Consider the following 24186-nt stretch of genomic DNA (forward strand, 5'->3'; position numbering starts at 1 on the left):
AATTTGGACTGACAAAGCTTGATAAAAGGTCATACACACATACTAACACTTTGTAGTATATAATATGCAGACATCTGGCAATCACTGATTTTACATCAATGAGCTAACAGCCAGTTCTTAAAGCAGTGTTCTAGCCAGGTGGTTGCTCGCCTGGTGCTGCGCCGGGTTTTTATTTTACCACTTCACTATCTTAACTCTTCGCTATCACTGCAAGCATGGGCATGGCCATTAGCATTAGCAGTCTCCTGATAACCAAGGAGGAATCCCCCCTCCACCTATGTATTTGCTACCTAGCGACCTGCTGGGGCAAATTAACGCTCTACAGGGTCCAAGCATTGGGGACTTTTGTAATTTTTTTTTTTTTTAACATAACATCCATCCGTTCTCTTCCAGTTATTCTGTTCAGGGTCACGGGGGGGGCTGGAGCCTATCCCAGCTGACATAGGGCGAGAGGCAGGGTACACCCTGTACAGGTCACCGGCCTGTCGCAGGGCTAACACAGAGAGACAGACAACCATTTACACTCACATTCACACCTATTGGCAATTTAGAATCACCAACTAACCTAACCCTAGTAACTGCATGTCTTTGGACTGTGAGAGGAAACCCACGCAGACATGGGGAGAACATGCAAACTCCACACAGAAAGACCCAGACCAAGGTGGATTTGAAGCCAGAACTTCTAGCTGTGAGGCAGCAGTGCTAACCAGCATGGTAATTTTAATCTTTCTTATTAGCCTAATGTTCTTCTTAACCATTTCTCCATTTATATGAAAACAGCAACAGTAGAATTAAGTAAAACAAGAACCAGGCAAATGTACACTTTTCAGTTTAAATATGGTTTAAAGTTTGCCTTGTCTCAAAAATAACATGGGCTTAACAATATAGTCCCATTGCACTATCCAAAAAAAGTTAGGGGGTCACAGTTTGTTTCATAGCCTGAGGGAAGAAGCTGTCAAAAAGTCTGCTGAATCAGAACCTCTTATCTTCTGTCAGGAGAACAGACTGTGAGATGGGTGGTAACGGTCTTTTAGGATATCTGACACCCTATGGATGCAGCGCTCACTGTAGATGTCCAGCAGTGAGAGGAGGAGGGTGAAGCTCTAGGTCATAATACTCTCAATGGTACCCCTGTAGAAGGTGATCAAGTGGATGGTGGGGAGACCTGCTTTCCTGAGTCTCCTAAGTGGGTGGAGCTGCTGTTGGACCTTCTTGACAATGGCTGCAGTGGTGGTGAAGGTCAAGTCCTCTGCCAGGTGAACTCTGATAAACCTGACACTGCTGACCCTCTCCACAGCAGATGGTTTGCAGGACTGTAGGCCTGTCTACACGGTTTTCTGAAATCCATCATCATCTCCTTTGTTTTTTCTATGTTAAGGAATAGGTTGTGGGACCTGCACCACAATGTCAACTGCTCCACCTCCATTCTGTATGCGGCCTCATCGTTGTTCTTATTGAGGCCCATCACAGTCATGACGTCTGCATACTTAAGGATATGGCATGGTTGGCAGTGTAGTCATGGGTAAACAGGCTGAACAGGAGGGGGCTCAAAACACAACCCTGAGGGGACCCTGTGTTCACCATGATGGAGCTGGATGTTCTTTTTGTAGGTTTTGACCATCATTACATCGCCAGTACATCTGTCAATGTAGCTGATGACTTACAAAGGCATTTATTAATAAATGGATATTTAATAAGGACCCATGGCCACCCTGTGTAAATCAATAACTTGTAATGGTTACATAAAAACTACATGCATGAAATAACCAATCAGAATCTGAAAGAAAAAAAAAAGCTTAAAAAGTTTGCTGACTTTGCTCTGTTGGGGTGATATGGTACTATGAGGTCTTTAAGATAAGATGGGGCCTGATTATTCAAGACCTTGTAGGTGAGGAGAAGGATTTTAAATTCTATTCTAGATTTAACAGGGAGCCAATGAAGAGAAGCCAGTATGGGAGAAATCTGCTCTCTCTTTCTAGTCCCTGTCAGTACTCTAGCTGCAGCATTTTGGATCAGCTGAAGGCTTTTCAGGGAGCTTTTAGGACAGCCTGATAATAATGAATTACAATAGTCCAGCCTAGAAGTAATAAATGCATGAATTAGCTTTTCAGCATCACTCTGAGAAAGGATGTTTCTAATTTTAGAAATATTGCGCAAATGCAAAAAAGCGGTCCTACATATTTGTTTAATATGTGCATTAAAGGACATATCCTGGTCAAAAATGACTCCAAGATTTCTCACAGTGTTACTGGAGGCCAAAGTAATGCCATCCAGAGTAAATATCTGGTTAGACACCATGTTTCTAAGATTTGTGGGGCCGAGAACAAGAATTTCAGTTTTATCTGAATTTAGAAGCAGGAAATTAGAGGTCATCCAGGCCTTAATGTCTTTAAGACATTCCTGCAGTTTAATTAATTGATGTGTGTCATCTGGCTTCACTGATAGATAAAGCTGAGTATCATCTGCATAACAATGAAAATTGATGCAGTGCTTTCTAATAATTCTGCCTAAGGGAAGCATGTATAATGTAAATAAAATTGGTCCTAGCACAGAACCCTGTGGAACTCCATAATTAACCTTAGTGTGTGAAGAAGACTCCCCATTTACATGAACAAATTGGAGTCTATGAGATAAATATGATTCAAACCACTGCAGTGCAGTACCTTTAATACCTATAGCAAGCTCTAATCTCTGTAATAAAATGTTATGGTCAACAGTATCAAAAGCTGCACTGAGGTCCAACAGGACAAGAACAGAGATGAGTCCACTGTCAGAGGCTCTAAGAAGATCATTGGTAACCTTCACTAATGCTGTTTCTGTACTGTGATGAATTCTGAAACCTGACTGAAACTCTTCAAATAAACCGTTCCTCTGCAGATGATCAGTTAGCTGTTTTACAACTACTCTTTCAAGAATCTTTGAGAGAAAAGGAAGGTTGGAGATTGGCCTATAATTAGCTAAGACAGCTGGGTCAGTGATGGCTTTTTAAGCAGAGGTTTAATTACAGCCACCTTGAAGGTCTGTGGTACATAGCCAACTAATAAAGACTGATTGATCATTTTTAAGATTGAAGCATCAATAATTGGAAAGACTTCTTTGAACAGTCTAGTAGGAATGGGATCTAATAAACATGTTGCTGGTTTGGAGGAAGTAACTATTGAAGTTAACTCTGAAAGATCAACTGGAGCCAAAGAGTCTAAACAAATACCAGCAGTGCTGAAAACAGCCGAACATGAAGAATAATCTTTGAGATGGTTATGAATAATTTTTTCTCTAATGTCTAAAATTTTATTTGTAAAGAAATCCATGAAGTCACTACTAGTTAAAGTGAAAGGAATACTCGGCTCTACAGAGCTCTGACTCTTTGTCAGCCTGGCTACAGTGCTGAAAAGAAACCTGGGGTTGTTCTTATTTTCTTCAATTAATGATGAGTAGTAAGATGTCCTAGCTTTACGGAGGGCTTTTTTATAGAGCAACAAACTCTTTTTCCAGGCTAAATGAGCATCTTCTAATTTAGTGAGACGCCATTCCCTCTCCAGCTTTCGGGTTATCTGCTTTAAGCTGTGCGTTTGTGAATTATACCACGGAGTCAGGCACTTCTGATTTGAAGCTTTCCTTTTCAGAGGAGCCACAGTATCCAAAGTTATACGCAGTGAGGATGTAAAACTATTGACGAGATAATCAACCTCACTGGGAGCAGAGTTTAGGTAGCTGCTCTGCACTGTGTTGGCACTGAAGAGCATAATAATGAAGGAATTAGATCCTTAAACTTAGTTACAGTAATCTGTGTAATCCATTAAAGTAAATGTAAATGTTACTAAGAAATGATCAGACAGGAGGGGGCTTTCAGGGCTACTCCTCCTCCTCGACCTGTGCTTCGAGCATTCTGACAGTTACTGTGACTCAGGGGTGTTGATTCATTTAAACTAACATATTCCTCCTGCTGTAACCAGGTTTCTGTAAGGCAGAATAAATCAATACGTTGATCAATTATTAAATCATTTACTAATAGGGACTTGGAAGAGATATCTCCCATGGCAAACTGGTCCTGGGTGAGGGTCCAGACAAAGAGCGGTTCAGAAGACCCTTACAGATGCAGCCACCTAAAGTTGCCGCATCCAGCCAGACGTCGGCCAGCTGAAGTCCAGCCCCCAGCTGGCCGACGTCTGGCTGTCGTCAGGCTGGAAGTCCCCCTCCTTCTCCTGGGCGTATCTACTTTCCAGCATCAACACACCCCTTTCCCTCAATTGTAGACTGTCACCAAAAGGTGGCGCCTTCTTAACAAAAACGTTGAGTTCTGTAATTCAAAAAAGTTTTGGTGAAGTATCAAGTTTTGAAAACCTAAAATAGATGCCTAAAATTTTTGTCAGTATGACCTTTCACACATTTCCATTGCGAATCACCAAAAGATTCCTTTGTTTCACTTAATCTTTTAACTAAATAAGTAAATAAATACAGTGGGTTAAAAAAGAAGCGGTGCTGCGCTGAGCCAACCCGGTCTCACGGCATTTCATGCAGTAGTCACGAAATTTAATCTATTGATTCGTGCTCATGAACACGAATTCCCTCTTTTTTTCGTGTTACTCGGCACGACTTCTATTCTGCCTGAAATGCAGTGGGATAAAGTTCGTGCCTCTGAGCACGGCTTCTAAGCTGCAGTATAGTTTTTTTTGTTTTTTTTTTTGCCCCTGTCCCCTTTTTTCCCCCCCTTTTCTTTTGAACTGGAAGCTCAGAAGCTGAATTATGCCTTTAATTGCGATCCTTAAGCGCCACTTTTCCTTTTGACATGAATTTCTCCTTGTTTCATTTAATCTGGGGTGCTGCTTATGGTTGTAACAATGACAATTGTGGGGCTTTTTAGGTCTAAATTTATATTTACGTGTTTATGGTTAGTGCTATATTCGGTGTCCAATTTTTTCTTTGAGTTCCGTGGTCTGAAGCCGTTTTCCCTCTGTGTTAAATCCATGAACCAACGATGAATAAATAAATGAACTACAGTACCCATGACCCCCATCGGCCGTGACCACGGTCACGCGTATTCCCGTTGCTGTCCAGGTAAATTGCATTAGTTCACCCGCTTCGGATGTTATGAGGTAATTACTGACTTTATTAGCGGTTTTCAGGCCTGTAGATATGGGCCAGCAAGGGCCGTCTGCACCTCGTAGTCAGTCGAGAAGGTAGTTATCGTTCTAACGGAGGATCACTGACAGAGGGATGAAGGACTACAGAAGAAGGACTACAGAAGCCATGCTCGCTGACTTCCGGCGGATGCTGCAGTGTTCAGGTAAGAGGATTTCAATGGACAGCGTTTATATAGTGATATTATTAAGGCAGTGAGTTCAATAAGCACTTGAAATTAGATTAATGTGGTGTAAGAGAGCGCTGATATTCCAACTCTGAGATGCATTTGTAGAGATTATTGCGGGTTTTGCCATCTTTTGTGCAAATGTTAGCGGATATCGTAGGAAAGCGTTCACTATTAAACAATGTTATGACAGAAATATGAGCTTCTGGACTTACTAGTTAAGTAAAATGATTATTTTCAGCCACAGATTCCAAATAAATATCCTGATGAGCTTCAGTGCATCCATATTCAATATCTGCGAGTACAGTGCTTCATTTAATCTGCACTGAACTGACCCAGGGTTATCACAATGTAAAATAAAATGATACTGGTCTGAACACAGTTGCTGGATCAGGTGACCCTGAAGCCTCTCTTAGTTATGCTGCTATAGGCCTAGACTGCTGGGGAGGTTCCTGTGATTTGTTTATATTCACTGTAAACCTTATATTAGCAAGTTTCTTATATTCACTATTTAAACAAAGAGCAGTCTGTTTATACTTCAGACTGCTGGCTTACTTGTGGTTCCAGGATACTTAAGAGTAGAATGGGATGCAGAGCCTTCAGCTCTTCTGTGGAAAGAGCCTTGAGGTGACTGTTGTGATTTGGCGCTATACACATAAAACTGAAATGAATTGATCAAAGTCTGGCTGCCTTTAATCCTCTGTGACAAACCTGAGGATCCATGAAACCTGCCAGCACCTGAGAATGAGCTGAAACTTACAGTGTATTACAGTGTATTACTTACAGTGTATTAGCTTCCAGACTCTGGGAATCCTGTCAGTGAGCAGGGACTGAGTCACTGTCCTCAGCTTTAAACAAACCCAGACTCCATCTCAGGTTTTGACTCAGCCTGCTTTGGAGTCACTAATCTAGAAGCATCAGGCTACTTACTTTCAACACCATAATTTTGTTACTGATTCATTAATATGTTTTACATTGTTGTTGTTTATCAGTGGAGGGAGCAGATTTTTTGTGGAAGAGGAGGTTCATCTTTAATACTTCAGGCTATATCAGCTACCAGTTTGTAAACCTGTTTAGTGCTGCAGCAACAATCAAACATTTCCGCTTCATACATCATTGTAGTTTGTGTCTTTACTCTTTCAGAACTGAATTGGAAATCCAAAGGTGCTGGAAAGCTTCTTCTCCAACCCTCAAAGCCAAACTTCACCCATGAGAGCTGACAGCTTGCAATCATTTTGAGAAGTGACATTCTCAGAAATAAAGGTGAGCAATGATACTTAATGTGTACTTTTTGATTATCATGTTTAAAGGTTTGTCATTGCTCACAGTGGCCTTGTATTCATTAGGCATTTCCAGAATAGTATCCAGCAGTTTCTTGTGAGCTGAGCTGAATCATTTTTCTTTTAATACATGTTTAATATTCACTTGAGTATTACTTGTTGTACATACCTGTGGCTCTGAAAGAAAGGCTCTCCTGAAGGAGAAGAAGAGAGCCTTTAGATCAGGAAATAAGGAGGAGCTGAGAGCTGTGCAGAAGGATCTCAGAAGGAAAATCAGGGATGGAAAAAACACCTACAGAAAGAAGATGGAGGACCAGCTACTGCAGAGCAACATCAGTGGGGTTTGGAGAAGCTTGAACTCAAGTTCAGGCCACAAACCAAGCCCACTCTGAGACTTAGAGTGGGTGAACAACTTGGACCACTAGAACTACCAGCATTTTCACACTACTCCTTTTTCTACCAAGCGCCTCCAAATGGCAGTTTACATCTCATTAGGCCACCTTTTGTTATGTACACGGGGCCAGTAGATCGGAATGTGTGTGGGATGGGTGTGGGGGTGGGGATGGGTTACCAATGATGACCCAGGGTCGCCAGGTGTATAAAAAGCCAGGTCACAACACATATGTCACCTTTAATAAGAACATATTTGTAATTGAGATCCCAGATTTGGAAGAGATGTTTTGTGTTCTCCGTGCTTCAGGTTCACAGCAGATGGAAGGAAACTCAAACAGCCACTAATGTAGCCTTTGTGCTGACTGTAGACTGAGTGATCTCTTCAAATTGTTGTATTCCTCCTCTTTCTCGTCACCCACTGCTTCAGATCTTGCTGACACCATCAGACTGCAGCAGTTATGTTATTTAGCCATGAAACATGTCGTCACCCTCCCTTGATTTTTTTCAGGCTTTTCAGAAAACACAAAAAACTGAACCGAATGTTGAAAATTTAATTTAGACAAAAATAAAATTAAAAAAATGTCTTTGACCATTTTTTTGGAGGGTGACGATATATAACCTTGTTCAGCCTGTTTAGGAATGCACTGAGATCAATAACCTAATTTCCAATGCAGATCTGGAGAAACAGCAAAAACCAACAGGACCCTACACAGCCACAGATGCTGCTCCAGAGCTAGAAGTTCTAAACCATAAACACCAACCTGGGAAACTCGCTAAGTGTGACAGGTCCAACGTAACCCCAGATACAGCCCAGCCACAGGGTGAACCAAATCTTTCAGATAATGACAACAGAGAACCAAACGCACCTCCCTCCTAAACTCACCAATTCAATTCAATTCAATTTTATTTATATAGCGCCAAATCACAACAAACTGTCGCCTCAAGGCGCTCCAGCCTGCACCAACCTGACATTTCTCCTTGCTGAGTTAAATAGATGAATGGAAGTTAAGTGGTTACAAACATAAAAACCACGGGTCCACAGACAGAAGCAGTGAGCTGAAATCAACAAAAAGCTACCCGAGGGGTTGTATTGAACTACTATATATAATTTAATCATTTGTCCTGACTGGTTTCACCTCAGATGTTCTTTCTCCTTTTGGTAGATTTCTCCCACCTCTGTTTTGATGCCAAGAAGAAGAAGAAGAAGAAGCTGCTTCAGAGAAGTGTGCTTCATGGTCTCAGTGCACAGGCCGCCAGTCACAATCACACAGCAACATGTGTTTTCACTGCCACAATCAAAACATTGAACAAAATCTATGTATTGTTGTTTGGAAATGTGTCACATTACTACATGCTAAGGTGTGTTATTAAAGAAAAAAATGAGTTCTATTTTCCTGGTTTGATGATATCCCAAGCTTTTGTTTCAAAACGTTTATTTTCCACTGGACAAAATATTTACTGTTACACATTTTTTTCTCATAGGGATTTTTTTTTCTTTCCATATTTCAGTCTCTGGTTCTTGAGAGTCATGGCTCTGTCTGGTCTTTGACAGAGATCCTTAAAAATATTATTGGAAAGTACCTATTAATTTTACTTTCAAACAGCTTTATGTGAATGTTATCTTTTCATTTATAATTTTTAATATATTGATCACAGTGTAGTGTACCGTAGAGGCATCCAAAAATGATGAGACTGGGCTGCTTGTGTGTGATTTGGAAGGTTTGTGTCTGTCTGTGACTCTGCAGAGGTTAAAGCTGTGATCCAGTCTCAGTCTCTGACTGAAGGTTGCTGAGACTCTGATTAGATACACAATGTGAAGTTCACAATTCTCTAAACAAATAAAATGGTAATGACAAACATGAACAGCTGTACTTATTTCAGAGACACGAATGTTTACAAACATAATATTTATTTTAAGGATTGGACTTCATAAAGCGCACTGATGTTAGAGTGTGTGTTCATATTTAAATCATTTTGTAGGCTGAAATTGTAACGGTGGACCTGAGATGGTCCAGAGAAAGTAAACACATGTTAAGGGAATAATATCAACAACAGACTGAGACAGACAGCTGTGAAATGCGCACACAATGACGTCACGTCATTCACTGCTAGCTACACTGCTAGCTACATCGTATCATTCATGATCATCTGTGTAAACAACGTTTGAAGAAGCCGCCACAGCTCTGCAGCTGTAACTGTTTCAAATCATATATTTTTGCTCGTTTGAACTCTGAGGATGTTTTTAAAACGGTCTTAAAAGGCTGTTTCTATGGTGGTTGTCACGGACGCCTCAGTAGCTTCTTAGGCTAACCTGGCGCGTCCGGTTCCTGCTGCTAGCTGTCTGCCGCAGGAAGGCTGCATCCCATTTCAAAGAGCCGCCGCTCCGTCGTAACTGTGGCTCAAACACCACTTTATCCTTTAAGAAAAGGCCTTTTATAGCCACTGATGACACACACACACTAATGCACGTCACTGTCACAGTGTGACTTCACGAAAACCTCTAAAGTATTGTTTATAAAATGGAAAATGAACCGGGCATTGATCTGATGATGGAGACTGGGGGCTCTGCAGCTGACGTTTCACAATCCTGATTGACTCGCTGTACATTCATATAATTAATCAGAGCAGAGTTTAGACTGCACAGTGCGCTGCGCTCACTGTTACTGTGTCAGCTGCTACCTTCATATATGTTTACTGCTGAGGTTTGATGAAGCAGGTGGAGGAGAGTCAAAGAATGCTCACAGCCAGCTCATCATTTCCATGCAAGAAGCCTGCTTTGATTTTAGTTTGATTTATAATCTCTAACCAAATGTTAGATATGACTGATGGGCTGCAGACCTGCAGGGTGCAACATAACTTTGACCCAAGGAACCCAGGATAGAGCCCATCCCCACCAAGACCCTGGGTGGATCAATGGTGAAAATGAAGACTGATAATCAATATGGATATTAAATAATAATCCACTTATTATGTAATTTCCTAAATATTTGTTAGATTCAGCAAAAGTAATATGGATGACATTTAGTCTGAATTACTAACCCTAACCCTAGCTCAACATACAATAACGACTGCCAGTATTATTAGTTTGAGAAGCAGAGTCATTTTGGTCGCAGTTTTGATTATAAAATAAAAGGGAAAATATAAACAAACAAAAAGCTTAACATTGTGAAGACTTGGAAGAACAATGTGACGCTGATGAGAGGATTAGGCTTCCCAGGTCATTCCCAGGCCAAACCGGCTGGTGATCAGAATTATTTTATTTATTTTTTTACCCAGTTTCGCTGGCGGTACAGCGCTCACAGCCTGTCCGAGGTCCCGGGCTGAACTTCAAGCCCAGCCCGTCCCTCCAGACAATACTCACCGCTCCACTATAATGACCGCTTTAATCTCATCTTTCTATTGTTTTTAATGGACAGTTCCGCTTACAATTACAGTTCAATGATGTGAGGATCCTTGGTACAGTATACAGCGGGCTGTAAATGAATGCGCTTCCCCTATTACTGCTCCTCCTGGTGGATAAACAAGACATTACCACCATTTTCCCAAAATGCTGCTTAGGGGCGTTCCCACCAGTGGCCGGAATGCCTACGTCATTAGCGGGGGATCACGTTTAGGCCAAGGTTCGGCCAAGGTCGCGTCACGGATCGGCCGGCCATTTTCGGTGGCTGCATCTGTATGAATGAAAAAACAAGGGAACAGTTTACCCTGCCTGGGATAGGGTTACCGGGGCCCCACCCTGGAGCCAGGCCTGGGGAGGGAGCTTGAGGGAGAGCGTCTGGTGGCCAGGCATTAGCCCGTGGTGCTTGGCCGGGCGCAGCCCGAAGAGGTTACATGGGCCCGCACTCCTGCAGGCCCACCACCCGCAGGAGGTGTCGTAGGGGTCGGGTGCAGTGTGTGTCGGGCGGTGGCCGAGGGCGGAGGCCCTGGCGGACTGATCCCCGGCTATCGAAACTGGCTATTGGGACATGGAATGTCACCTCTCTGGTGGGGAAGGAGCCTGAGCTAGTGCGTGAGGTTGAGAGATACCAGCTAGATATAGTTGGGCTCACCTCAACGCATGGCCTGGGCTCTGGAACCAGTCTCCTGGAGAAGGGCTGGACTCTGTTCCAGTCTGGAGTTGCCCTCGGTGAGAGGCGGCGAGCTGGGGTGGGTATTCTTGTATCCCCCCGGCTTGCTGCCTGTACGTCGGAGTTTTCACCGGTGGACGAGAGGGTAGTTTCCCTGCGCCTTCGGGCTGGGGAACGGGTCCTGACTGTTGTTTGCGCTTATGCGCCGAATGACAGTTCAGGGTACCCACCCTTTTTGGAGTTGCTGGGCAGGGTGCTGGAGAGTGCTCCATCTGGTGACTCCATAGTCTTGCTGGGAGACTTCAACGCTCACGTGGGCAATGACAGTGAGACCTGGAGGGGCGTGATTGGGAGGAACGGCCTGCCCGATCTGAACCCGAATGGTGTTTTGTTATTGGACTTCTGTGCAAACCACAGTTTGTCCATAACAAACACCGTGTTCGAACACAAGGATGTCCATTAGTGCACATGGCACCAGGACACCCTAGGTTGCAGGTCGATGATCGATTTTGTAATCGTATCATCAGATCTGCGGCCGTATGTTCTGGACACTCAAGTGAAGAGAGGAGCTGAGCTGTCAACTGATCACCACCTGGTGGTGAGTTGGATCAGGTGGCGGGGGAAGATGCTGGACAGACCTGGCACACCTAAACGTATTGTGAGGGTGCGCTGGGAACGCCTGGCAGAAGCCCCAGTCCGGGAGATCTTCAACTCCCAACTCCGGCAGAACTTCGACAGCATTCCGAGGGAGGCTGAGGACATTGAGTCCGAATGGACCATGTTCCGCACCTCCATTGTTGAGGCTGCTGCTCAGAGCTGTGGCTGCAAGGTGGTTGGTGCCTGCCGTGGTGGTAACCCCCGAACCAGATGGTGGTCACCGGAGGTGAAGGGAGCCATCAAGCTGAAGAAAGAGTCCTATCGGGCTTGGTTAGCCTGTGGGACTCCGGAGGCAGCTGACAGGTATCGACAGGCCAAGCGGAATGCAGCTCGGGTAGTGGCCAAAGCAAAAACTTGGGTGTGGGAGGAGTTCGGTGAGGCTATGGAAAAAGACTTTGGGACGGCATCGAAGCGATTCTGGCAAACCGTCAGGCGACTCAGGAGGGGAAAGCAGTGCTTCACTCACACTGTTTATAGTGCGGGTGGGGTGCTGCTGACTTCAACTGAGGCTATAGTCGGACGGTGGAAGGAATACTTCGAGGACCTTCTGAATCCCACTGACACGCCTGCTGTAGTGGAAGCAGAGTCTGGGGATGAGGGGGATGACTTGACCATCACTGGGGGTGAGGTCACTGAGGTAGTTAAACAACTCCTTGGTGGCAGAGCCCCTGGGGTGGACGAGATTCGCCCTGAGTTCCTGCAGGCTCTGGAGGTTGTAGGGCTGTCTTGGTTGACACGCCTCTGCAACATCGCGTGGAGATCTGGGGCAGTGCCATTGGATTGGCAGACTGGGGTGGTGGTCCCCATCTTTAAGAAGGGAGACCGGAGGGTGTGCTCCAACTTTCGGGGGATCACACTCCTCAGCCTCCCCGGTAAGGTCTATGCCAGGGTGCTGGAAAGGAGGGTGCGTCCGTTAGTCGAACCTCGGATTCAGGAGGAACAATGCGGTTTTCGTCCTGGTCGTGGAACGCTGGACCAGCTCTTTATCCTCTCAAGGATATTCGAGTGTGCGTGGGAGTTTGCCCAACCAGTCTACATGTGCTTTGTGGACTTGGAGAAGGCATTCGACCGTGTCCCTCGGGGTGTCCTTTGGGAGGTTCTGCGGGAGTATGGGGTGTCTGGCCCATTGTTGCGGGCCATTCAGTCTTTGTACAACCACTCCCTGGAGCTTGAAAAAGGCGACTGGACTTCTTTTTGTTTCTTGAAGACGTTTCACCTCTCATCCGAAAGGCTTCTTCAGTTCTCAACCAAATGGTGGAGAGACCCAGGTATTTAAACCCCTGTGGGCGTAGTCCCCTGGAGGTGGTTATGACCCTCTATTGATCATGTGCGTGAACACATGTGCCCAGGTGTGAAGGGGGCGTGGGTCATATTTAATCAGTGGTTTCAGTTGAAACCAATTTAGGACTCCGCTCCATTGTTTCCTGTGGCCTATTGAGGTCACTGGAACAAAGGTGTGAATGGGGGTTGAGACGTCTGGGAAGGGAGCTCAGGACAGCACTGTAAGCGGGGGAAAGTTGGTGACGTAATCCACCTCCTCTGTTCAATGATGGTTGTTCACAGTGGACATAGATGGCTTCTTTCACTCCTCTTTCAAACCATCTGTTTTCCCTGTCCAAAATGTGAACATTGGCATCCTCAAAAGAGTGCCCTTTTTCCTTCAGATGCAGATGTACTGCTGAATCTTGTCCTGTCGAGGTGGCTCTTCTATGTTGTGCCATTCGTTTGTGAAGAGGCTGTTTGGTTTCACCAATGTAGAGGTCCGAGCACTCTTCACTGCACTGAAGAGGATCCAGGGGACACAGGGGTTTAAATACCTGGGTCTCTCCACCATTTGGTTGAGAACTGAAGAAGCCTTTCGGATGAGAGGTGAAACGTCTTCAAGAAATAAAAAGAAGTCCAGTCGCCTTTTTCAAGCTCCAGAGACTACTATGACCTGGATGACTGAGAATCTACACAGACATTTTGTACAACCACAGTGAGAGCTTGGTCCGTATAGCCGGTAATAAGTCGGATTCGTTTCCTGTGGGTGTTGGACTCCATCAGGGCTGCCCTTTGTCACCAATTCTGTTCATAATTTTTATGGACAGAATTTCTAGGCGTAGCCAGGTGGCGGAAGGCTTCTTCCTTGGTGGCCTCAGAGTCTCATCTCTGCTTTTTGCAGATGATGCGGTTCTGTTGGCTTCATCAGGGGGGGGCCTCCAGCTCGCAGTGGAACGGTTCGCAGCCGAGTGTGAAGCGGCTGGCATGAGAATCAGCACCTCTAAGTCTGAGGCCATGGTCCTCAGCCGGAAAAGGGTGGAGTGCCATCTCCGGCTCAGGAACGAGTTCTTACCTCAAGTGGAGGAGTTCAAGTATCTCGGGGTCTTGTTCACGAGTGATGGGAGAAGGGAACGGGAGATCGACAGGCAGATCGGGGCTGCTTCTGCAGTGATGCGGACGCTGCACCGGTCCGTCGTGGTGAAGAGGGAGCTTAGCGTAAAAGCGAAGCTCTCGATTTACCGGTCGATCTACGTTCCTACCCACACCTATGGCCACGAGCTTTGGGTAGTGACCGAAAGAATAAGATCGCGAATACAAGCGGCAGAAATGAGTTTCCTTCGAAGGGTGGCTGGCCTCTCCCTTAGAGATAAGGTGAGGAGTGCGGCCATCCAGGAGGGGCTCAGAGTAGAGCCGCTGCTCCTCCACATCGAAAGGAGCCAGTTCAGGTGGCTCGGGCATCTGATTAGGATGCCTCCTGGCCGCCTCCTGGGTGAGGTGTTCCGGGCATGTCCCACCGGGAAGAGGCCCCGTGGTAGACCCAGGACACGCTGGAGAGATTATGTATCTCGGCTGGCCTGGGAACGCCTTGGGGTCCCTCCGGATGAGCTGGAGGAGGTGGCTGGGGAGAGGGAAGCCTGGGCTTCTCTGCTTAGGCTTCTGCTCCCGCGACCCGGCCCCGGATAAGCGGAAGAAAATGGATGGATGGATGGACTTGGAATAGAGAGACCTGATGTTTAATAATCCACATTTAATTGTTTTATTTTTTGGTGCAGTTGATGAAGCTGTATTATTTATTGTTTTTGAATTTTCATGCTTAAATAGCTTTTTGCTGATTTTAGCTTTGTTTTTTGGTGGTCTGGGAGCATTGATTGATTCATGTCTATTTTTCCCATTTATCTAACAATGAACATTTTGAGGCTCCAGAAAACAGAGCCCAACTGCAAACTGTCCTGTAACAAAATTCAAACTACAAATCATTTTCTCATCTTGTGTATTTACTGTTTGCCTTTATGAGGCAGAGCATGTTTAGTTGTGCATTACTGACTTAGTGTCTACAGGATGTGGCTCATCATCTCGCTATTGCATTAACAAACAATCAGAACTCCACTAAGAGGGTGATGAAGATAATGAGAGATGACTGGACTGTCCCAAACAAAGGTAAAGAGGGCAAACTGCAGAGTCAGAGGTTCCAGTGGCAATAAAATCATTCTTTAGGATGAGATGCATTATGACATGGCAGAGGACGAGGTCACTGTGTGGCCTCTCTGTGGGTCAGTGTGCAAAGAGCTTAGTGGTTAACAGAGAGCAGCCTGATACAGATACAGTGCTTGAGAGGGTCAGAAATAAACATGCCTGCGACAAAACACCAAAGAAAGTTCAACGAAATATGAAGCTATTTTATAAGGGCCTTTCACCAATTTCACATTTCATTCCAGATTTCTTACATCAGCTGCACTGTTGGACCCCACGGCCCTGCTGGTGACTCATGAGAGGCTCAGCCTGTAAACCATGGACCCAATGTACCAAAGACACAGGCCCCAGTTTACTTCCTACTTTTGTTAAGATATGTTGATGTGCTAATAGCAGACCAACCCATGTGTGTATTTGGTCATGTGCTACAAACACTGCTGCTTTTACGTAAATGTGCTCAGAACTACAGAACCCCCCTCTGTGGGACTGACTGCCTGATTGCCATTGTTAGGTTAAGTTAAACATACCAAGGAGAGCTTTTCCTTGACTGCTTCACAGTGCATGCCCTGGGCCCACCTTGGACAGAATTTAGCACTCTCATAAACGAGGAGATGCAGCTGTGGGGCACCTTCATCCTACAGCTCTTTCCTGCATTGATAATTTGGTGGCTGCCATCCAGACCCACACAACATCACTCGCAGGTGCTGCTGGGGTGTGTCAGCAGGTCCTCTATGACCTACTTTGGACTTTCTGTGCAGTAATTAAGTTCCTGTATATTCTTTCAACATTTCTAGAGGCATAACGACAGGGTGTAACTGTGAAAACACAAACACATCCAGACCACATCAGATCAGGTCCAGATCTAAACCCACCACACCTACAGACATGTCTACAAGCCTTGGCTACACAAGATAAACGACGAGGATTTACAGACTCTTTAAAAGGTCTTTGAGCTAGACCTCATAAACATGATGAAACCTCAAGACCTTCAACATGATAGACTTTCATAATTAAATCAAAGGTTTCAAAAATCATATGCCTTTTCACCATCCTAACTTACATTTTAAGAATGTAAGTTACACCCTTTTTAGCAAACACCATCCACACAACCTCACATGAGTCACGGTGCATTCAAAGCCTACACTTTTGTGTGGCGTTCAAAGCGTTTCAGCCCAGACTGTCTCACCCTGCTGTGCTGACTTCATCTGGTTCAGAAGTGACAGCGATCTGATAGTTTGCTCTCCAGACCAGAAAGTCCAAACAGTTTTGAAGGATTACACGGTGGATTTCAGGATGATTATTTCTCTCACTCTGTTTTTTCCAGGGATCCCAGTTTCTACATTTATAATTTCTGGCATCATTTTGATCTGATCTAAATCAAGAGCATTTCAGTAACTCACATGCACACATTACCCACAGTGCAGTTTGAATGCAGACGATCAGAAATTTAGGTACATTACATTTTTAGCGGCCATATTTGTAACTTTGTGAATATTTTTTTTCAAACCTGTGTCTTCAGCCGGTTTATCAGACTGTGCTGCTCCGTAGACATATAATACATCAATCTGGCTGCCACGTAGTTCAAAGGGGAGATGCAGCAGTCTATGTAAGATTCATAAATCACTGTATTTTCATAAACCACTACATTTTCAAGTAGCGTGATTGGTTACAAAAGCTAAAAATGTAATAATTATACAGTATACCTTAGTACGTAACGGTTCTATAATACTTTTTTGTATCGTTGTGAGTTTGAAATATAAGAACTGACAGGATTACTTAATTTAAACAAGTCAGCTGTCCTGTCAAAGTCTGACTTGAGATGAGAAATGCAGATGATCATTTAGTCTCTTCTACCAAATGCTGTGCTTCATGAATATCTTAACTTTATCTCCTGGGAATCCACACACAAAGGATACACCCTGGACAGGTCATCAGTCTAACACAGGGCCAACACAGAGACAAAGGCAACCATTCATGCTCACATTCATAGCTACAGCCATTTCTGTATCACCAATTAACCTTCAGCATGTGGGCGGAAGCCCGGAGAGCACACTTTCTGCACATTTGCAAATTCAGGCTGTCATACATTCAGCTTCACAATCTCATTTATCATACAAATGTAGTGGAAATGTATATTAAATTCACAGGTGAGTCGCAGGTAGTGTTCAGGGCCAGCTGATGGTGAGTGCTTGGGCTTCATGGGCATAGATGGAATTACCAGCAAATCCCTGGTTTGGATTAGGAATGCACTGATCCAGATTTTTCCATCCGTTCCCGAGTTTCAGATATCAGGACTGTTTACAACATGTCATCTACCTGCTTTCCTCACATTAAGGTCTCACTGTCACTGTCAAATTAAGGCCATAAAGTATTTTTGCAGGGGGGTGCTCCTGAAGACCTTTTATGACACTGTAGTAGCATCAGCCATTTTCCATGCAGCAGTATGTTGGAGCAGCAGCTTATCTACAGCTGAGAGGAAGCGGATAGACAAGCTCATCAGGAAAGCCAGCTCTGTCCTAGGATGTCCTCTCGACTCAGTGCAGGTGGTGGGAGACAGAAGGACTCTGACCAAAATAACATCACTGATGGACAAGGTCTCCCACCCCATGCATGAAGCTGTTGCTGAGCTGGAGAGCTCCTTCAGTGACAGACTGCTGCATCCTAAATGCACAAAGGAGCGTTACCGCAGATCCTTCCTCCCAGCAGCTGTAAGACTGTATAACCATCACTGCTCCCAACAAAAACCACAATAGCCTACACAATGTAGGATAATATATAATATATTGTAAATAGTCCAGCCTGTTAAGGTTCAACACACAGGCACATCATGCACATTGTATATAGTATTATTAGTAGTATTATTGTTATTATTATTATTGTTATTATTATTATTGTTATTATTATTATTATTATTATTATTATTATTATTATTATTATTATTAAGGTTAATCTTGTTTGTTGTTTTTATATGTATATATTCTTTTTCTTAATAGTGTAAATTATTATATTTATATTTATAAAAACTTCGGCTGCTGTTACACCCAAATTTCCCCTCTGTGGGACAATAAAGGCTGTTTCTTCTTTTAAAAAGACTAATGTGGCATTCTTTCATTAAAATGATGCAAGAGACATAATTCATAAGGATTCTCCATATGCTCTTAACCCTTTCATGTTTTAATTTAATTATAATTTACTTTAATTATAAGTGTTGCTGAAAAAGGCTTTCTTCTCTAGATTATTCAGACTAATAAACATAGAAACACTGCTGGGTTTGTGAGTGTCATCATTAAAGTGACAGTTCACCTCAAATCAACAGTACAGTAGATAAAAACTGTTCACAACAGCCATGGTCATGCTTTCTGGACTGACGCTTCACTGAGTTTTACAAATGGATGTTTTCTGACACTTTGAACACCACACAGTGAGTGCCATCTACTCCAGTTATATTCAAAAGAAGGAAGACATCCTTCCACAGTTTCTACCAAAACAAGGAGAATAATGAGCACAGCCAGAAGAAATCTGGAGGTGAACTGTCCCTTTAAGAGTTACTCAAATGCAAAAAGAACACAGAAAAATTAAAAAGTGTTGCTTCTTACTTTCCATGAAACACCTTCTCCACGTAAGTCTTCATGAACTGCCTCCTCTCCACCGTCTCGGCATCAGCATCCTCCCCACTGTGAGCTGATGAAGATGATGACCTTCTTAGATCCCACTTATGAGAGGGTGGGTCCATGTCATTTTCACTGTCTGCCGACTCTGTAGCATCACTGTCTTCTCCTTCCTCTGACTGGTGGTGGGAGTTGGGCTTGGTTGGAGCCAATGGCTCTGGCAGTAAGGGCTGCTGGTGGACTCCCACGGAAGAAGCTGGCTCTGGGGAGAAAATGTCTGTGTGGCCTTGGTGTTGACCTCCATCTATATTGAGAGTCTTGGTCTCTGAGGGTAGGTCAAAGTCTATTAGGTTGTCCACTGCCACACCTTCCATGGTGGAAATGAGCCTGTCCTTTGTGACTGTGCAGCAGTGGTTTTAAACAGAGCTATTTACTGCTGTGCAGGAACATGAGAGTGCTGCTCACAGATATAGGGGCCAGTTTAAGTTTCAACCATCCTTACTAGGTTTGGATTTTTCAGATCATCCCACCCGCTGAGGGTGCTGACCTCAAGTGAACTCACAAACCAAATGCATCTGTGGACGAATGAAAGATAAATTAGGACTGTTACAGTGTGTTAAAAATGGACCAGAAACAGAAAAATGCCAGTTATGTGAAAATATTTAAAAAATGAATTAAGACAATAATTCAAAAACTGCAGAGACCCAAATTCTCTGCCAAACTTGAAAAAGCATGTTTTACGCTTACAAATACCACAAGGTTTGAGAATGGAAAAGACCACTAACAAAGTAATACATTTGGTTGTGTTTATGTTATAGGCACAAAACCAAATGCAAAAACATTTGAGACCCTCCAGGACTGGAAACAAGTTCCAACAACTGCAGTTCCTCTAATGTACGCTTGAGGCCTTGAAAGTGAGCCATGTTAAAATGCACAGATTAAAAATGTTAGCAGTGAGTTTGTCCAAACTTTTGACTGGTACTGTATTTGTGTCTGCATGTTGTTAGCTTACTACTCCACCCTCTCATCCAAATATGGTCACTTCTGGATCCAAAAAACTAACATGGTGGTGGTCAAAGCCTATAGGGTTCATAGGGCAGACTCCAAAACCAATAGCGTGGTGTCTATGTCCATCTTTTATGTACAGAACATACCTCGAGCAGTTAAACAACATACTCCTAATACATCACGCTTCATAAAAAAATGTCCTGTGTTACGAATACAGAAAAGTACAATCTTTCTGTTGCTGCTGTGCTGAAGTCTCTTACAAATGTCCTCAGTAACACAGTTATAGATCAGCATTTACAGTGAAACTAATTACACACTCTGAAGCAAGATGGCTTTACTAATAGTCTTTCTATTATTGATTTAGGAATTTCAGCCACATTTATTGCAGATCACTTCAGGTTCAGTTGGTATAATGTGATTGTCTAGTATTTAAGTCCACTCCATTGTCTCCATGCTGACAAACCTAAAAAGTTAAATTCAGTAGTAATTAACATCCCAAGTGGGCAATTTGGATGTAACAGCATGATGACTTGAAATATTTAGGAAAAGTGATAACAAGTAAATCCGAGTCCTGAGTAAATATAATAATAAAAAATATATACAACAAATACATTGAGATCACCCGAAAGACCCTCATTTAAAACTGGTTTTAACTATGAAGCTTGCAAGTTATAAAAAAGCAGAGAACTAACATGTTTTTCCCTGAGTGCATTCTTAAAGCAGCATTTCTAAAGGACTCCAGGTGCTTATGCTACTTTGATGGAGGTGCTGCCTTAAAGGCCAAACTCAGAGAGTAAAAGGAAATTAGCACCTCAAATCATAAGAAAGACTGCAGCTCGACTGTCTTCATCCTTACTTTGCAGCAAGCTGAGAGCGATTCGTGTCAGTGGGAATTTTCAGGTGAGTGTAAAACTGCAGAACTGCACCAACACACCTCTACTGGGCAGTGATTCTGTGGTCAGGTCTAAGACTACTTCTCTGCTCTGAAAAAGGCCATGAAGCCGTAAATATAAACTTAGCCAATAGGAAAATGTTATGTAAATGAACCAATATAAGTTTACTTCTAAATTTAAGATCATAAAATAAAGCAAGTGTGACATCTGAGTCAACATGAGGCTTATACAACCTGTGCACTGTGAGAATGCACTTCTTAGTCAAACAGGTGAACATAACTTCCTGTTGTTTCTGATTGCAGTCATTCTGCACACACTGTTTTAGCTAAGCACAGCATATTACGTTTTGTGGTCAGACATAACCCCCCCACAAACTTCCTGATAGGACACTCATGTGTTCCCTTTCTCAGATGCTTGAAGGAGGAGAAGATCTACTCATCACAGAAAGTTGATCCTGATCTGGATGACTGAGCATTGAACAAGACAGATCTACTTATCACAGGAAAGAACACACTGCAGCTCTACAATGTCATTTAGATTCACAGCACAGACAATTTAATACAGAAATCTCAGCTTTAAACCTCAATGTCGTCACTTTTTCCAACAAATCAGCTTGGTTACCATGGAAATAACAAGAAGATGAACTCATTGATAGAAATCCACAAAGAAAAAAGGCAAAATCTTAAACTTCACCTCCGACACCCAGCTTCAGCCTGGGACTGCATCACACTGCCTACTCCTGCAACAGCTGGCATCTTTCTCACACACACACACACACACACACACACACACACACACACACACACACACACACACGCACACACACGCACACACAATACGAGGCAGGCACCCCGGGCCTTTGGTTGTGCTGCAGCTCTGAAGATGAAGTGGTTATATAATGCAGCATTTAGTGAGTAAGACAAGGGGTGAAACACTTATATGCACATAAACACCCACATCACAAAAAAGAAACCAGACATGTTTGGCGTGCAGATGCTGCTTCACTTTTGTCATTCTGTTCCATCATTTCCTTCATAGTAGAATGCTGGCTGGACCCAGTGGACCTGAGGACACTTTCCTCGCCTAATAAAACATAACACTGGGGGGCATTCGTCGATGTGGCCGCAGTCCGTGTGTCACTCCACATTAAGATTCACGGTTTGCTTTGCAACTCTGTGCTGAGATCACAGCTCAGAATCAGAGTAATAAATAAATAAATGAGGGTCAGGGTTTTTAACCGGGGCTTTAAAGAGCTCGACACAAGATAAAAAAAATTTCACTTTCTTTTTTATGATATGACAATACTGCACAACTCCTGAAGAGTTACAAGGTTAACTTAGTTTAGTTAAACAGTTATTTTATACTTACACTTTCCAGGGCACACTTCTGTGCTTACATGTAACTTGTGCTGTCACTACTATTGAACTGCAATGCTGCTGCTGGCACCTTGTGTCAGTAGATTCACACTTCAAATTAGGTAATGTGTCATCAATGCCCTGTATTTACTAACACTTAGAAATGCTGCTGCCTGCAAACATCAATAAAAAATTTTTCAGAGCTTTTTTCTATGTTGTCAAAAATATAATTATTTTTGACATATTGGTATAATTTCAAGGCTTCCACCCGTATTGGCTGGGGTCCTTGAAGAATATGGATAAAAGGGACCCCACTTACCAATTACTACCATTTATATTTTTTTTCCAAGACTTGGCATGGGGCCACCTCTTTTATTGGCAAACACTTCCTGTGTACAGGAAAGTCTTATGACTCACTGCACATTTTTCATTTAGTCACACAATTGTTGACATTCTACTCCTTATTTCTGCAGTGGTACTGTGGATGGTGGTGGTTTCCAAAGGCACTTGACTGATAGGATGATATCCGATCCATCGAGCTTCTTCTGTGAGGAATGCCTGGCTTTCTGACCCTTCAAGAGTCTCCATTAATGTTCAGTAGGGTTGAGGTCATGTGACTGTGGAGAATAGTTTATGATAATCATCACTCCTTGGTTTTCTTTAGTCCTCTAGAGTCCTCCAGAATTTGGGATGTATCTGTGCTGCAGTGCAAGCCCTGCTCTCCAAAGAACAAACAGAGGGTGGAGCGCATCACTGAAGAATGGCCTGCTGCTTCTCCTTGGTCAGGGGCGAGTTCATATGGCTGGTGTTCAACTACAGAGTCCAGATATTTTCACCTCCACTATAGCTTTGAATGAACAGAGTGATATCATGCTCTCTCCTGTTGGTCTTCCTCCACACCCTAACACAACTAAACTCCTACTTAGATTAATCATTGGACTTTTTCCATTAACCACTGTGAAATGCTGCTATGTCTCAGCAGTCCCCAAGGGTCTGGTCTCATTTACCGTGGTTTAGAGAGGCTACATGTCCACACAGACCACTACCGGACATCCTTCTGCTTTCAGGACTTTTGCTGATTGGAGTCTTTTTTTTTTCTTTAATAAATTTTCTATCATTGAACAAAGCTTGGCATATTGATCTGACACTGAGCTCACTTTTGGCTGGCTTGATTATGAGATGGATTAAACTGATGCAACTTTCAGCACTTCAAATATTTCAGGACATATATCAGGACGTCATGCACTACCCCTTTAGAATCTGTCAACATGGGGTGGCTGATAACAGTGTGGTCAGAGCCCACACCATATGGGCATTAATGTCCAAAGCAGCAAGTCTCCGGTTCACATCCCAGCAGGTGAGAACATTTCATTCCCATGTAAAAGCTCTCTTTTCTGTCTTTCTTTCTGCACTATCCTCATCACTGCAGGCATAGAAAACAAGTTGTTTCTAAAATAGAAACCTTCAGTTTAACCACAACTTGTCTCTGAGAAAGCAACTTAACTAAAATTAATAATAAATTCGTTTTGTCTGAAAAGTAGAAAATTGCTGGTCATCCAAGTCTTAACCAGCTGATCATGTTTAAGTAGCAAAGATCTTGCACTGGTTACTGAACACATGTCCCACAGTTCAACAGTTGTGCTGGCGATGCTCAAAGTGTGAAATGCTGCCTGTCACATCGTCCCCTTGCAGCTTTTGTGTGGACGCTGGAGAAAGCAGCAAAGTCCCCTCGGTCAGCAGTCGTGATTCCCTGTTGAGGATGGATGGCAGCGGTACAGTCACCTGCCGGCCAGTGACGCCATTTGGCCTGATTAATGTGTCCTGTCCTATGACAACAAATGCAACCCCCCCACACCCCCACCTACACACACTAGCAGTTAGTGACTCAATAAATCAGTCTCCACTTTGCAAAGGATGCAGTATTTCTGCTTCCATGAACAGAAAAGGGAGCCCCCAGCTCCCGTCTTCTGAAAATACACAAACACACAGTGACATCCAGCCCTGCACACACACATTCTGCCCCTCCAGGTAGCATGCACAGAGGGAGGTGGTTCAATTATGATCAAAGGTACTATAAAGCTCAAGCGCTTCACACCAGCATCACAGCATCCCATCTTTTTTAGTGTGTGCTACATGACTCACACAGGGAAGCCAGAGCCGTTACGCA

General features: G+C 43.6%; 1 protein-coding gene across 3 annotated transcripts in view; it reads right to left on the reverse strand.

The window, feature by feature from the left end:
* kiaa0513 (KIAA0513 ortholog) overlaps window positions 1-24186 on the reverse strand; it is a 54751-nt gene that overhangs the window by 25101 nt on the left and 5464 nt on the right. For all 3 annotated transcript variants that reach the window (XM_030731673.1, XM_030731675.1, XM_030731672.1), the window contains exon 2: window positions 18752-19338. In XM_030731673.1, the coding sequence (XP_030587533.1) occupies window positions 18752-19137 (386 nt within the window). In that variant the 5' untranslated portion in view covers window positions 19138-19338. The remainder of the gene's footprint in view (window positions 1-18751; window positions 19339-24186) is intronic.

This window comes from Archocentrus centrarchus, chromosome 6 (genome assembly GCF_007364275.1).
Source record: "Archocentrus centrarchus isolate MPI-CPG fArcCen1 chromosome 6, fArcCen1, whole genome shotgun sequence".
In the NCBI taxonomy this organism is placed as follows: domain Eukaryota; kingdom Metazoa; phylum Chordata; class Actinopteri; order Cichliformes; family Cichlidae; genus Archocentrus; species Archocentrus centrarchus.